Source organism: Parasteatoda tepidariorum, chromosome 9, assembly GCF_043381705.1.
Source record: "Parasteatoda tepidariorum isolate YZ-2023 chromosome 9, CAS_Ptep_4.0, whole genome shotgun sequence".
Lineage (NCBI taxonomy): Eukaryota > Metazoa > Arthropoda > Arachnida > Araneae > Theridiidae > Parasteatoda > Parasteatoda tepidariorum.
Window position 1 is genome coordinate 3,435,655 of NC_092212.1, and position 17,271 is coordinate 3,452,925.

General features: G+C 29.0%; 3 protein-coding genes across 3 annotated transcripts in view; all 3 read right to left on the reverse strand.

Moving 5' to 3' along the window:
- Positions 1 to 13,378, reverse strand: part of LOC122271941 (zinc finger protein 850-like) — a 27,482-nt gene extending 14,104 nt beyond the window's left edge. The window contains exons 1-2 of the mRNA XM_071185311.1: positions 12,094 to 13,378; positions 11,207 to 11,389 (exon numbers count right to left, since the gene is read on the reverse strand). Of these exons, the coding sequence (XP_071041412.1) occupies positions 11,207 to 11,389; positions 12,094 to 13,367 (1,457 nt within the window). The 5' untranslated portion in view covers positions 13,368 to 13,378. The remainder of the gene's footprint in view (positions 1 to 11,206; positions 11,390 to 12,093) is intronic.
- Positions 1 to 17,271, reverse strand: part of LOC122269433 (zinc finger protein 271) — a 249,420-nt gene that overhangs the window by 126,366 nt on the left and 105,783 nt on the right. The window lies entirely within an intron of this gene.
- LOC107436172 (endothelial zinc finger protein induced by tumor necrosis factor alpha) overlaps positions 1 to 17,271 on the reverse strand; it is a 251,571-nt gene that overhangs the window by 46,146 nt on the left and 188,154 nt on the right. The gene's annotated exons all lie outside the window — the stretch shown is intronic.

Below are 17,271 nucleotides of genomic sequence, written 5' to 3' on the forward strand. Positions count from 1 at the left end.
TTTAAGGCGTTTGTGATAGAAAGTATATTTCAAAAAAATCAACAGGTATTTTTTGTCTCTTCCTGACTCAAAGAACATTTGGTTAGAAATTTTTTTTTCTACAGATATATCAGATATTTCAATATACATATATCAGATATTTCAAAATACATATATCAGATATTTCAATATAACATATATCAGATATTTCAACATAACATACTAGAATAAGTTATTTGTAAAATAATAAAATCATAGGAACCCGAGTACTTAAGTTTTTTAATTTTAACACTGTAGAAAAAGTTCATGTTTATTTTATCATTTGGATATTTTCGCCATTACAAATACAATACTATTTGCTCGAATTTTATTCAGATGTTGACAAAAGACAACCTGATGAACCGTCAAATTTTCTAACAGTAATGTAGAGGAATCATTTTTCACTTAAAAAAATAAAATAATGGTAAGAAGGGAAGCAGAAAATAAATCAGTTTATTGAATCAAAATATACAGGCAAGTTCATCATAATTCCAAATTCTGGACGTATCAGTTTTATAATAAAGCATTTACTCTGGTTTTTGGAGTGGTTAATAATGGTATAAATATTTTTCTTCCTTGCTTGAATAAAAATTTGAGAAAACAGTCATATTTTGCATTATACGTGAAGGGAAACCACGAAAATATCTTTCAGATGGCTTGAATCCATTTAGAAGTTCAGTAATCGCAATGAATTTTTTTTTGTAATGAATCATTTTTCAGCATCTTTGAGAGACTTCTTTGTGGCTATAACGAGATGTTCTTCAAATTTTTGTAGTTTTTAACCGAAAATCAAAGTAGTTCGCTATTTTAGTATCGGAATAAAACCATATGGTATATAAAATAAAATAATTTGCAATTAAGTATCGGTATGTTGATAACAATAATTTGCCTGATATTTGATAATCGAAAACTAATAACTGCACTAACTTACTTTATGTTTTGATCACAGAACTATATTTTTCACTCCGTTATTTTTTCGCAATTTACCATGTTAATTATTTACTAAAAAGATTGCTATGACATATTAAACAAAATGAAATAATACCCGATTTCAAGTATATATGATAATTTGTTTCCAAGGTTACGCACATTTTTATACAGCTACTTATGTTTCACTACTCAAAAAACTCGCAAATCTTAACTTTTTTAGAAATAAGTCAGCATTGTTTCCTATGTAATTTTAATGCTGAATAAAAGCATTTATTGTTCGAAAGTTATATGCGTTTTTTTTTTTTTTTAAATTTCACCCGATGAGATACGATTTTATATTTAAACAAATGATTGTAGCAACTAACATTTAGTTTTATTCTGCTCGGTGTAATAAGTTATATGGTAAATATTTTATTCAAATTCTTTTCAGCGCATTATTTCACATTGTTCTCTCTTGGACATTTTCTTCTCATAAAATTGTTTATAACTTTACACAAATGCTCCTATCAGCTCGTGATTAGTTTATTCGATTGGGTATAAAAAATTAGCACCCAATTTTATAATTTTACGCAATTAAACGATTGTTGATTACATTGATGAAAATAACTATTTTTTGCAAAAGTCTGAGCGTCAGAATATGATTATAAAACTAATAGTTTTATGAAATCTGACAAAAACTTTAAAAATATAGTCTTATTGAGTTTATGTAAAGGCCTACAATTGTAGGTACCAGAATGAAAGATGTAAGTTCAATTATGGGAAAAGTTAAAATTTCCTAATAAGATTGGAATTATATATTTGAATTTCTCTAAAGGTAATACTTTCTTCATTGCAATGTGTATATATATATATATATATATATANTATGATATATATATATATATTTTCTTTTTCTTTTTTGTTTGTTGCTGTGGTACCTGCCACACTTTTAACTACGAGAATTGAATAGGAATGTCAGTAGTGGAATGTCATTTATCTGAAAAAGAAAATTAATTTTATACAGTTAATTTAAATCATGAATAAAACAATTTCTGATAATTTAAGACCTGTCGCTATTATTGTAAATATTACTTTTTTACTAATTAATAATTTTTTCTTGGAACCATACTTCCGAATTTCAACGGGGAAGCAGAATAATTAAAATAATTTGTCGATTTGTAATAAAAATGAAATTTTAGTTTTGAATAAGAGTATTTTGAATATTAACTGACTAATTATTTAAATTTGCAGTTTTACAGCTTTAGAAATTCAGGTATCTCAAACAAAAATGTTAATGATATTTTTTAACTGTAGAATTCGGATAAGTCTCATTTCAAGATAATTTAATTGAATCTATTAAAATTACGGAAGAATTAGGTATTTGAAATATGTAGCTTAACAACTCTTTCTGAATACTAACGTACTCTTTCTGAAAAACATACCTTTTTTATACGGATTCCGATCCCCAAAATATCCAACGTTTGGACCCCTTAATGTTAATTTTACTTTTTAAGTATTTAGTCATAACTCAAGAATTTTTTAAGATAAAAACTATTGATACTATTTTTCTATGCAAAAATATAAATTCTAGTAAATTTTAATTATTTTTTACTTACTAATAGTCAGCAAAACTTTGAATTGCAAGGTGTACAATTTTATACATCATTTTAAAGTAAGTAATTTTACATTGAAAAATACAAAAATTTGAACGAAATTAATTTAATAGTGTCAGTTTCATCCCCTGATAGTTTTGTTTTAAGCACTTATGATTTTTAAGCATAGGGATAAAGAATTTTATTTAAATGAAGAAAAAAAAGAATACTAATATTATTTATAAGTAAGTCTATATAGTTGAAATTAGCTGTAATATTCCTAATATAAGTAATCAAACTAGTAGATAATATTATGAAAAAATTCGCATACCAAAAGTCAGCAACAGAGTTTGTAGATAAAATGATATTATCCGAACAGAATAATTTCCAAATAACAAACAATGAGTAGTTCATTTTTAATGATAAAGAAAGTAATTAAAAATAAAATTAGAGGGAATATGCTATTTATATTGAAATAATTTGTAATTGCATAGAAGCATTTTAAAAATAAATAGTGGTTGTTTGTGTGTTAGAAAAGCAAACTATTGTTGATTAAAAACATTTAAGAAGGACTAACTCAAGAATTACTTAATTGAGCGAACACATTTATAAAAACTATTATCCGAATACCCGCTCTTTGTACGGAGTAGAGGACAGTAATCGTTATTGTATATGAGTACTGAACATCACAACAAATTCCTGCACAAATCTTAAAGCACATAAACTAGCATATTTAATAGGATGAAATCAATTTTATTTTAAAAATTTATAATCTTTTATCCTTCCCAATGACTCTTGTGGCAGAATATCTTCGGGCTTTCTGCAACAAACTTCCCTGGCACTAATATTTTGCTTTAAAATACCTTTAATTATAACAATTACTAATTTAAAGTAAGAGAAACGTTGTGTTTATAGAACAAAAATGTATAAAAGTTTTAATTGTAAAAGTAATATTTTTTTAAAATTCTAATGCATATTATAAACGATATTCTCACATTTTGTAGGCTGAAAAATGCACTCATTATTTCTTCTTTCGAATTTAGTAAATATTCACAATTTAAAATTAATAAATAAATTAAACGATAGTAAATTAAAATTTGTAATAACTCTGTAACATTCTGCGACAATGTCGCCACAATTCTACCATGGGACCAGTGGCTTCACATTATTAGATTAAGCAAAACACATTTTTAGAAATTCATCCCATCAAAAAGAAGAAGAAAAAAAAAAAAAAAGATTAACTGCATTCAAAATCATTTGGCATGATAATAAAAATGTACCATAATCATGCGATTTCCTCTGGAACTAATATCTTAGAGGAACTGATGAAATCCTATTTTTACAGTACCTATTTTAAAGCTTCCCAATATCGACGCAGTTTTAATGGGTATCAAACATTAATACATTATACCTAGGGCTGCAGGTTTGTCGCGGGGCGAATTTCCGCAATGATTTCCGCGAAATTGTCATCTTTTTTCCTAAAATCCGCGAATTTCTCAATATTTCTCGACTTGTGCGAAAATTGCTTAAAATTTGATTTTTTTTTTTTTATTTATTATTTTTATTAAACAGAATTTTTTATTTTCCTGAACCTTAAATTGAACATGTAAAATTGATTAGATATTTAGGGGAGTGAATCAATAGCAAAATGACATGAAAATAGTTCAGAGATAATCACAATCTTGTCAACTAAGGTGGTCTTTCTACACTTAGGGAGGGTAATTACCTTCCTGAAGTCAGTAAGAGTACAAAAGAAATTGGAATCACAAAAGAAGGAAAATATTATAAATCAAATCTTTGACAGAAATATTGTTATACATGCTATTGCACTGGGCAATGAAATTTCTACTGCCTTTCTACATAAGGAGTTAATTTTTCCTAGGCGGCTTCTTGTGATTTCTTAAATATGGATCAGTTTCTTAGATGAAGGGGGGACTAGTAGTTAGTAGGGTCCTGTAACTAGTAGTTTGAATGTAGAATGTTTGAGCAGGGCCGTCTTAATAGCAAGCAGGGCCCCCGGGCACTGAAATGTTTTGGGCCCCTATTACATTTCATACTGTTTAAAATAGAACTAAAAAACTTCACATACAGAAAATTAAGTATTTTTAAGATATGCAATAATTTTAACAAAGTTAAACACATTTTAATAGCCCCAAAAACTCAATGCACATAAAATAAAGCATTTTTAAACTAGGCATAATTTTTCTTTAAAAAAATGAAATGCTAACAAATCCTCAAATAGTAAGTAATTTTCAAAACGTAGAAGCTAATTAAAATAAGTAAATTAAAAAGCATTTATTTTGTAACCGTCGCTGAACAGCCGATCCAATTTTTGGGTTTACCAATGTTCAATTCCGCAGCCTTGTAATTTTGAACCCAATACAGAAGACGAGGGAACTCCTGGATCAGTTCCCCCAGAGGTATGACTTGTTATGGGAACAGACTCGACAGACTTAANCACTGCCACAAACCCGTTTATAGGGTGGGCCACATTCAAACATCATACACACAACAGAGGGCAGCACAAAGAGAGAGAGAAACATCCATGCCCAGAGCGGGATTCGAACCCGCAGCCTATGGCTTCGCAGTCAGGCACGCTAACCACCCGGCCACCTGGCCGGCTCTTTTTAATAACTGTTTATCACTAATATTAAATTAATTTAGTGTCTATAAGAGTTTATTTTTATGTTTCTCTTAAAAGAATATTATTACCATTTTTCCACTAATCTTTCGTTTTGACTCAGAAAGTTTTTTTATATCGATTTGTAAACACTACAAAAACTAATTAAGCTTTTTTCGAGTCAATAATGTACAGCAAATTTTCAAGATTCTCTGAAAAAAATAAGTATTTCTCACCACTAATTTTGCTTTCTAGTACATCACAGCCATTTTTTTAATTAAATTATAATCTAATAACTAATTTAATCAAACATCATTAGTATCAATAAGAGTAAGGACACTATTATGCTTTACTTTCAATTCAATACATAGCTTTTTATTTCAATTATTGTAGATTATAAATTTAGTTTTATAGATTTGCAATTTAAAGACATAACTGTAAGCAAAATAATGTGGTAAAGGATAAAATAATAAAAAATACAGATATTTTCAAAGTATATATACAAATTCATGAAATGACAACATATAACTAAAGTTAAAGTATAAGAGAAAATACAAATTATTTAAGAATAAAAAAAAGAGTTAAAAAAACTAGATAAAATATTTTTGGGTTGTTCAGAAAGTATTTCTTTTGTTGGGGGGGGGGGAATGAAAGACAGTTTTCATATAAAGAATAAATATTTTATTAAATCATATATTGGCCATTGCATGGCATTATTGGCAAAGATGTTCTGATTGCATTGACCATTGCAATCATAACACCTTTTGCCATCTTTCTGGTAGTAGCATGATCGATTCCACACTCATAAAAGTTTTGGTCTTTGCTGGCAAAAAACTGATCCAGGTGATTTTTGACCTCTTCGTTTGAAGTAAAGGTTTCGCAGTCCAAAAAATTTTGCACTGACCGGAACAACTGATAATCTGAAGGCGCCAGATCTGGAGTGTATCCCATTCAAGCTGTAAAAGCTTTTGGCGAGCGAGCAAACTTGTATGAGGTCTCTTAATATCTTGGTGGAACACTATACATTTTCTGTTGATTTATTCAGGCATTTTCTGTTGAAGTGCATCATTCAGTTTGTCGAGCTGACAACAGTAGACTTCCAAATTAATTGTTGTGTTATCCGGTAAAAGCTCAAAGAAAAAAAAAACTGTTCCTTTAAAATCCCACCAAACAGACAGTATATCACCTTTTTTTTTTAAATGGATATTGGCTTTCAAAATGCTTTGAGCCGGTTAATCTTTTTTGCTCCATTATCTCTTGCGTTTGACATTGTTGTAGACAACCTATTTTTCGTCCCCAGTAATGATGCGCTTCAAAAATAGATCATTTTCAAGACGTTTAAGAAGCGAATCATAGACGTCAACGCGACGACACAAATTTTCTCTCTGTGAGAACATGGGGTACCCAGATATCGAGCTTAAACCCAGGCCTTTTCTAGTGGTCATAAGCAGTTGAATTTGATTAATTTAACCTCTAACCAATATCATGTGTTGTTATTCGTCGATTTGCACCAACTAATGCCTTTATCATTGGCGTCGTCAGATAAAATTTATTGGGAGGTGGGGGGGGGGGGNCACTTTTGAGTTCTAAAAAAAAAAAAAAGAGAAAAAATAATATATATATATATATAATAATTATGAAAACTAAAACATCTTGATGCAGAGTGTTCCGTAATCTACATCCTTATATATAATTTTAGAATCATTTTTAAGAATTAAGTTTAAAAAAATATACAAATTAGGAATCGCAAACTACAAATTAAGTCAAATATCTAATAATATTCATATTCAGCCGAATAACTTCAGTATTCGGCTAAGACGAATATTCGTTACATTCCTATATTAAATAATTAAAAATATGCAAAAATTAAAACATATAAAGTATTAAAAATATATGAAGTAATCATGTACCGTCATGTGGGGCTACTTTGTGCAAATTCGAATTTGGCACTTTTCAAGTGCTGCTATTCAGTATTATGTTTTTTTCACGTAAAAAATGTGTGGAATTTGAAGATAAAAGTCTCCTCTATTACTACAAAAAATTTTTCGAATTTTAAAACAATCTCAGAGTGTTTTTTGTTCATCCAATGTCAACAACTTTTCGAGAACGTAGGACGTCGAAAAGTGTGAGTGGAAACTTTAGCTGTGAAATGCAAAGACGTTGATAAAACAATTGGCGTAAGTGCAAATTTTTTTATTTATATAGTAATAAACAATTATATCATGTTAGCGTTAAAAAAATTCGAAAATTAATAACAAATAAACGGAAAATGAAAGAAAATGCACTGTGGGGCTATTTGTGCAAAGTTTCATTCGGTTTTTTTTTTTCGACAGAAAAATTGTCAGACGCTATAAAAAAATACCTGGAACTAGAAACTATAGTGATTACACTTTAGAAAATCTGCAACAATGATTGCAAGCAGTTGCTGGTGGTATGTCGATTGCAGAAGCTTCTCGGAAGTACAAAATCCACAGAAATACTATCTCTAATAAAATTCACAAGAAACACGTGAAACGTGCTGGTTAACTATTATTTTTCTTCTACAAAGATTTTTCTAATGAATTAATCAAACGATTTAACACATAAAGATATATTTTATAGGACATCAGGTGATTTTGACAGAAACTGAAGAGCAAGTTCTGTCATGTTATGCTCAAATTTATCAATATTATAAATGTTAATGAATATGTAATAATTATTATTTTTGAAATTTCATCCATTTCAATGTTCAAAAACGCAATGTCAAAACATACCTTGCACAAAGTAGCCCCACTTGGGCTACTTTGTGCAAGGTATGTTTTGACTTATTATTTGTAAATATTACATACAAATAATGCCAATATTGATCAAATTCACTCGTCTGAGTCCAGTTATGAAAATAATATCGATAGATTTTACTAAAGTTTGAATTAACATAGTTTTTTTTACATGTCAAAGTTCAAAAACTGCGAAATCCTGCACAAAGTAGCCCCACATGACGGTATTACATTTAATTTTTATGTAACACGTATGCCCCCTTTTTCAAGTCTCAATTGAAAGACAAGCATAATTTCTTTAAAAACACTGAATTAAAAGTAAAGTTACTTAAACCCAATAGGTATGTGTCTTAAAAATATAATTTTATTTTGAAAAGAACATGTTGTCTGTTTAAACTTTTGATGAGAATGACATGAAATAAAAAATGCTTAATATTATGTCATGTAATCTTATGGTGATCAAAAAATCACGAATGAGATCAATTTTTTTGATATTTTTAAATTGTAGTCGACTTTTTAAAGAATTATCAGAAAAAGATTATAAAGCGTTGTGTTAAACAAACCAAAAAAAAAGTAATAATAAATTTTTACTATGAATTTGAATTGATCTGTATTTCTGAAATGGAAGAAACAACATTAAAAATGATACTAGATAAATTATCTTAAACATTGGTTACAGTAGAGATTATCATGATTAAAATAAATATATTTATATACCTCTAAAATGCCAAAAAAAAAAAGGTGAAAAAGTCAAGAATATTAATACTAAAAGAAAACACAAATATTTTTAATTCTAAATAGAAAAAACTTCTTTGAAAAAAAAACGCGCTAAAAAGCAGCAGAAATTTCAGAAAAAAGTATCAATAAAGAAAACGAAGGAAATAAAAATATGACCACCGAAGCCGACGTCTTCAGGGGGTACCGGCCTCGGTAGCCATAAAAACAAAACGATTTTTAATTGAGGGAGAAGCAAATGCTTAAATTAACTCCCTCAGTACCCCGATGGTTCTGTATAGAAGTCCAGGAAAAAAACATGCAATACAAATATCAAATTAAGAAAAGAAACTCAAACAAAATCATCAGAAAAATAAAAACACACATAGTCACAGGTCAAACATCGATTTCACAAGCAAGCAGAATGAAAAGAAAAAACTAAAAACTAAAGAAAACAACGCCCTCTATTACAATGTGCAGATGAAGAAAGTCAAGAGAAAGAAAAACTTAACAAATTAATAGAATGCTTAACTGGGGCTGCTCATTTAAGACCATCGAGGTACTGAGGGAGCTAATTTAAGCATTTGCTTCTCCCTCAATTAGAAATGGTTTTGTTTTTATGGCTACCGAGGCCGGTACCCCCTGAAGACGTCGGCTTCGGTGGTCATATTTTTATTTCCTTCGTTTTCTTTATTCAAGAATATTAAAGCAGTTTTAAGTTAGGCTATTTTCTCATCCTGTTTCGGATCAACTTATATAGTTTTAAAAATCAAAATTGTTGTGTTTAAAAAGGAAAAATAAAGTTATTCAGTTGATTGACAGAATTGGTATTCATATTTTGAAGAAATGATAAATTATATCTAATAATTGTTGTGGGAATAATTTTTATGAACATTTTATTTAATGTATTTACCTTTCTATTATTTTCAAGCAAAGAAACAGACAAGAGGAGATATTTTGGTTTTCTTGGATAGCATGATCCATTTTGGCAACCATAAAAACTTCATATAAATGTACACGAAGAAATAAAAAAGACAACACATAGAACTCTTATTTTCCTTCCTCTATCAGCAGTATTTATAGTTTCAGTATTAAAAATTAATACTTTTTATTCAGAAAAAAAATATTTGTTAAAAAAACAAATTGTGAAAATGCTAATTAGCACAAAATAATTACTTAAAAATCCCATATTATTTTGAAAACAACAAAATAAATAAAATTACATGAAGTACGCATTTGCTATACTTATTTGCTATAAATTAAGTTTAACAAATTATCCCCATTCTTAAAAAAAAATATATTTTTTTATTACTTTTTATTACTGAGCATAATAAAATCATATGAATTTTTTAATAAAACTTTTGCATTTAAAACATTTCTTCTTTCTTTTAATTAATTAAAATGCAAATTTATGTTAATTTTTTGTATTAGGATATAAATAACCAATATTTATCTAAATTTTTTTATTAAATTATATGTAAATTTCTTTATAAACATAAACATGACATTAAATTTCTGAATGAAAACAAAGTTTTATAAAGGTCATAAAAATTTTAAGTTTCGTTTTATAATTTTAAACATTTAAAAGTTACATTGATTTCATAAATATAAAATAAGAACAAACTCCGTGCATTCAAAATAAATTAATGCATAATGAGCAATAAAATCATGAACTAATATAATGTATAAACAAATTTAATCTACAAACTATAAAACAATTCTAACAGTATATAAACATACAATAATAAATGTATTAAGTGATTTAATACAAACATTTGCTTACCTCCCCAAAATTTATTTTTTGACTTCTTGTTATCCAACAATAAATTTTATTACAAAAACTTTATTAAAAAAAACAACAACTCATAATTTAAGTTAAAACAATGAATGAAACAAAATATAAAAGTAAACAGAATTATTTCTATTTATCAAAATTTTGAGCTGGAAATGGCTAATTAAAATAATGATGGAATAACACTCTGAGCGCTTTGTATGTAAGAGAAGATTTAGAATGATTGCATGTCAGAGAAATTTTCTTGACAAAATCTCCAACAACAAAAAATAAATAGAAAATGTCAACAAGAATTCCCCCCTAGAAGTTCTAGGTAATTGCCTGTTTGAGACAATTTATGAATAGATAGCCTACAAAGTTGAAATCTGACATTAAAAAAAAAAGAAAAGAAAGTGGACAAACGAGCCCATAGGGTCTGCTAATACCATTTTCCCATAGTGTAAACTAGGGTGGCTATTTTCGAGGTCTCAAATGACTACGTGGGTGATCTTTATCAGTTAACAGTGTGAAAAAAAGGAATAGTGGAAAGAGAGTTTTACTGCTTATTAAGGAAAGGGTGGCAGTGACATTTCTTGCAGTTCTCTAAACACCTGTTTTATTTTTTTATACACTAAATTTTTTTGTTTGTAATTTAGTTTTTACTAATTTTATTTTAATTATATGTGTAATAAGTTGCACTATGTAAAAAAAAAGAGAGAGAAAAAGTAGAAGTTATGGCAACAAAACAGAAATATTTTCTCACAATAATGGATCCTGGCTTCCTAATTATTGGGGCTTCCTAATTATATACCTGGCTTCCTAATACCCTATGGCTACGACGCCAGTGGCACTTATCGTGTCTCTATCAGCTTCAATCGGCCTTCCAGTACTCAATGCATCTTCGACATCAAAATTGCCGGATTGAAATTTTGCAAACCAGTTCTGGCATTGCCGTATTGTCAACACATCGGTTAATTTCTTTCTGGAATGAACAGCATTTTTACCTTTTCTATAGTAAAAAAGGAAAATATGACAAAAATGCTGCTTATTGCTCTTCATATTTAAAAGAGCACCCATCAAAAAGTGCTGCGTAGAATTATTTGAACTTTTTCACACACAAGCCTTACTATATCAGCTCTCAAAACATATAATGATAATGCGGCTTAAGTGTGAAATTGGGTTCGAAAAAATACAATTAAATCCTCTGTTGGAAAAACAAAAGTACTTTCCGAACACCCTGATATAATATAAATAGAGATTAAAAAAGATAAATAATTGCATAAAGATGTCGCCTACTCAATGTACAATAGTCACACCAAACAATTTCTGCTGAATCTAGGTATTCCCACAGAGCAGGTGCAAAAACTGTACCTATCCTTCCTGATTACAGTATGCTCCGTCTTTCCTGCTCAAAAGTGCGAATGTTGCATCGATTCCTTACCCTATGTCGCTTCAGTGTGCGGCCTGCATTAGCCTCATATGAATCATGTCTCGTTGAGCAAACTACAGAAATTAGATTCTTCAACAGTTTTAATAAATTCTTCACATAACTTTTCATCCATATAAACTACAAAATTTAGATTTCTAACTACAATAAAAATAACTGTGGATAGCTAAATCCCCATAACATGTCAGAAAAAATAAGGCTTTTAATTAGCATGAATGCGACTGTGACGAATTAAATGATCCTCTTTTGAAAATCTCTTATCTCACACAACACAGGAAAAAAGTTTCTCACCAATATGAACACGAATGTGCCTACACAAGTTATTCTTAAACGAAAAACTTTTATTGCACATTCCACAAGAATAAGGTTTTTCATCAGCATGTGTGTTAACGTGTTGATTTAAATACTGTTTCTGAGAAAAGCTCTTATTACATACACTACAAGAATAAGGTTTTTCACCTGTATGAACATGACTGTGTCTAGACAGTATACTCAGTCTTGAAAAACTTTTATTACATATATTGCAATGATAAGGCTTTTCACCAGTATGAATGCGACTGTGACAAGTTAGAGCTGAGTTTGTTGAAAAACTCTTATTACACACACTACAAGAATATGGTTTCTCACCTGTATGAACACGTCCATGCACAGACAATGCTTTCCTTGTTGAAAAACCTTTATTGCATACGTCACAAAAGTAAAGCTTTTGACCATTATGTGTTCGAACATGTTGATTTAAATTCTCGATTGTTGAAAAATTCTTATTACATACACTACAAAAATAAGGTTTTTCACCAGTGTGAATAAGTCTGTGCTTAGACAGTGCACTCCCTCTTAAAAAAGTTTTATTACATATGTCACAAAAATAAGGTTTTTCACCAGTATGAGTTCGAACGTGCATAGATAAATTCGCCTTTGTTGAAAAACTTTTATTGCATACATCACAAGAATAACGCTTTTCACCAGTATGTGAGTGAATGTGTTGAGTTAGATTTTCTTTCTGTGAAAAACTATCATTACATATATAACAAGAATATGGTTTCTCTCCAGTATGAATGCGATTGTGTTTAGATAAATGTTCCTTCCTTGAAAAACTCTTATTACATATACTACAAGAATATGGTTTCTCCCCAGTATGAATGTGTTGGTGTGCAGTTAGATTAACCTTCTGTGAAAAACTCTTATTACAAACATTACACGAATAAGGTTTCTCTCCGGTATGAGTGCGACTGTGTACAGTTAGATTACACCTAATTGAAAAACTCTTATTACATACACCACAAGAATAAGGTTTCTCACCAGTATGAATGCGAATGTGCGTAGATAGTAAACGCTTATTTGAAAAACTCTTATTACATATACTACAAGAATATGGTTTTGCCCCAGTATGGATGTGTTTGTGTGCAGTTACACTTTCCTTCTGTGAATAATTCCTGCTACATGCACTAAAAGAATGAGGTTTCTCATCTGTGAGACTAAATTCCTGTGAGCAAGTTGTTGTGAGTAATTCTTTAGGCAAGTCACTGTCTTTTAAACTCATACTGACTGCTACCTTNACTGACAATCCTATTTTCTCCCCTCCCCCAATGAACCCCAACAACCGCGAAGCTACCTTCCCCACCTTATATACCTGGAGAGTCACGAAACAACACCTATCCGGAGTTTGCATGTAGATGTTTTTTCGTGACGCTTCGGAAATAAGGGGTTAAGTTATACAATGGAATGGAATGAATGAATAACATTTAAACAAACATCATATTTAAATACGGTGTAATACTGTTATTGTCTTTAGGAAATAAAAATGCCTTTCTTCAATTTTTCACAGCGGCAGTAGAAACTAGTTTAAAGAAGACTCTTTTCTTGGCTATTATCTTAGATAAACATCAAGTGTCGTGAAATACTGGGCACTTTATCCAGCTTAAGAAAAGCACATCTGAAAAGAAAAAAAATGTGTTATTATATTATGTATAGAATATTTTAGTACATGAAAAAGAAATTTTTTTTAATTCCTAATAATAATTGCTCTTAAAACTAAAATTTAAATTATGTCAACAGGTGCAATGCTCAAAAAATAAAAATATCACATTTAATAATGTTTGTTCTAATGCTCTGATAAGAGGCAACCTCAATGTCTCAAAAGTGAAAACCTCATATATGCTAATTTATTAATGATAATTATCAAGTAACAGAAAGAAAGAAACAAAACATACTTCTTCTGAATAAACATGTTTTTTTTTCTCTCAATGTAATTATGATTTTGGCTGTTTCAATATGGTAGACAAATTCTGAAAAGTATGGTTTTAATAGTTTCAGCATGAGGCTTTTTTAAGCATTGACAATATCTGAGGAGTGTTTAGAGGCAAATTCAAAGTTTCTACATAAATTTTTACACCCTATTAAACAAAGTAATTCTAATCGGTTCAGTAGTTTCCTAGTTATAAAATTTTCAAAAAATTGCTTAAAATTTAAAAAATCTATGATTCAGGAACTATTGATTGATTGAAAAATCATTGATTTATAACACGAATATGTTTTTTTATATACACAAAAACATACATTTAAGAGTGTTATTTTTTAAGCAAACCATTGATTAGCAAACCATCTTGCTAGAAAAAATATCCTTATACTTTCCCATCTATTGCTTTCAGGCAAAAACTATGAATACAAGTCATACAATAAACATAGCTTAAATTTAAAAAAATAAAAATTTTTTTGAATTACATTTAAAAAAAATTCATATATTTTGGTTCTATATAACTTTTAAGTTTATATGGAATTCAGATTTGACTTCATGCATGAATGACTCTTACTCGCTTTTAACGTCTTTTCAGATTGGTCTATCAATAATGTAATAATAATAAAAATACAGTATTCAGAGCATATTCTAATGCTATTTCCTTGAAATATTGACAATCCAGAAAAAGTAATTTTACATCAGTTCAAACACAGGAAAATAGACAGCAGTGTTCTCCCTAACTTTCAACTAACCTTATACGTATTTGTTAATCAGTCAAAAAATATTAGCTAAAAAAAAAAAATATTAGCAAAATACTCATAAGTAACACTTATTAGTTTGGTCAAGTGAAAAGCTTGAAAAATTTTCAAAAAAAAAATTTTTTTTTTTTCGGTTTGGAATGCAAGGGCTAAAAATTAGAAAAATGTTTTTAGGTCTCATAGATTTCAGCAATAAAAAATTTTTTTCCTGAGAAAAGAAGCCATGTTCTTACAATTTTTTCACCAATGGAAACGAGATTTAAAATTAAATTTACATGATTAAAAATTCCACCTGATGATTCTTATTTATATGATTTAAGATTGTGCATCCTGTTTCGCATTTCAAAAATTTCATATAAAAAATCGCATAACGTATTAATGCAATTTAATAGACATTAATGATTCTTGTTCACACACACATATTCTTTTCTTCACTCCAAATTGGAGCATAGGGCTTCTATCATAGCTGTCCATCTCGATCTATTTGTGGTCAGATATTTTGCGCCTCCTCATATTTTTTCTATTGTTTTCAATTCATTTACAATTGCTCTGAGCCAAATATTTTTAGGTCTTCCACTTTTTCTATTGCTCTGAGGGTTCCAATCAAAAACTTGTTTAATTACTTACTCTAATTTATCGTTTTCTACGAATATGTCATTTAATTGTTTAGGATTAATTTTCAGAATTTTTTTGATTGATCATAAGCCTCATTCTCTTTGCCTCTATGCTTATGATGTTTGTGTTTGTTTGCATATCTTGAAGGGTGTTGATCACTTAACATAAGCCATCTGCAAAGTCAAGATTGGAAAGATATTCAGTAAGGTTATCATCTTATACTTCTTTTTTTCTGATAGTCTCTTCATAATTCAGTCATTAGCAATTAAAGAAACTGTTGGAAAAAGTAGAATCAACCTTGAAGGATTCCAATCAAATCGTTGGCTGGCATGGATAACTTGTATAGTGTTTTATATAGGTCTCCCGCATTTTAACAAGTACCATAGTTATTTTTTTTTCTGAGGAAAAAAAAATCGTTTTTATCCTTTTTCCTACCATTAAAAACTCAATTGAAATTTACATTCCCACAATTTTAAATCACACATCCTTATATACATGATTTACCACTGTGCTTCCTGCTTCGTACTTACACAATTTCATATCAATTATCGCATATCATTTTCATACAATTTAAAAGCCACTATTACCATTTATATTCAAGTGACCTAAAAAATATTTACATTAGAATTTATATTCATGGGATTTTAAAATAAAACATCAAGATTCATATTCACATGATGTTAAAATCAAAGATCAATGTATGTATAAACTCGATTTTAAAATGAAAAGTTCAGATTCACATTAGCTTGTTTTAAAAATCAAACACAGAGATTCATATTCACACAATTTAAATAAATAAAGATCTCACATTGAGATTAATTAGAAGATGTTATTAAAAGTTTCATAACATTTTGTGCAGAAATGCTTTCAACAAACGTTTTTTTCTTGTTTAAATTATTTGTATTTTTTCATTAATTAAAAAAGTGTTTTGCACATCATAACATTTTGGATTTAAATTTTTAGCTTTTTTTTGTTTTGTTTTTTCACGTAACTTATTTAAATATTTTTTAAAAATTCATTGATTTTTAAGCAAATTTGTCAGATAATGGTGGCAAAAAAGGGTTAAAACTAGTTACAGGAGTAAATTATGTCAACTAAGTTTATACATTATGTTTGCAGGAAGGTTTTCATTTTATCTAAGTCTACCTCCAAAGGTAAAAAAAGTTCAAAAAGAAATGATAAACTAGGGGTGCACAACCTGCGGCCCGTGGGCCAAATGCGGCCCTTCAACTACTGAAGTGCGGCCCGCGAGAGCTTCTAAACACAATAAAAATTTGTTAAAAAATGGCAATTTTTAATCGCACTTTTAAGTCATCATGTTTTGACACAATCAATTTTAACAGATTTTTTAGTAAATGTACGTTTAACGCGCTTTCTTTAACCCGATTTTATCGTAAATATAAATGATTTTTTATTAAAACAGTTATTTCCGCTTTTCTACGTGATTTCGAAAATCCCGAATTTTTATTATGACGCGAGTTTCAGTTCGCCCATTTAAATAATCACTTTATTTGTGACGATTTCATCTTAAATATAAGTGATTTTTCATCTTTTTTTTTTAAATTCTTTCTTTTTTAACAATTTTTTCGGCAGTTATTGCTATGCATTCCCACGTATCATAAAAAATTCCAATTATTCTATTATGACATGCAAATTTTAAATCGTGCATTTGACACGCTTTATTCATGCTGAGTTCAGCATAAATATAAGTAATTTCCCCCCCCCCAATTATTTCTATACTTTTCCACATGATTTTGACGATCCCGTTATTTAACTATGATGTTATTACGACACGTGATTGTTAATCGCGCAATTAAATAATCAGGTGCTTACAT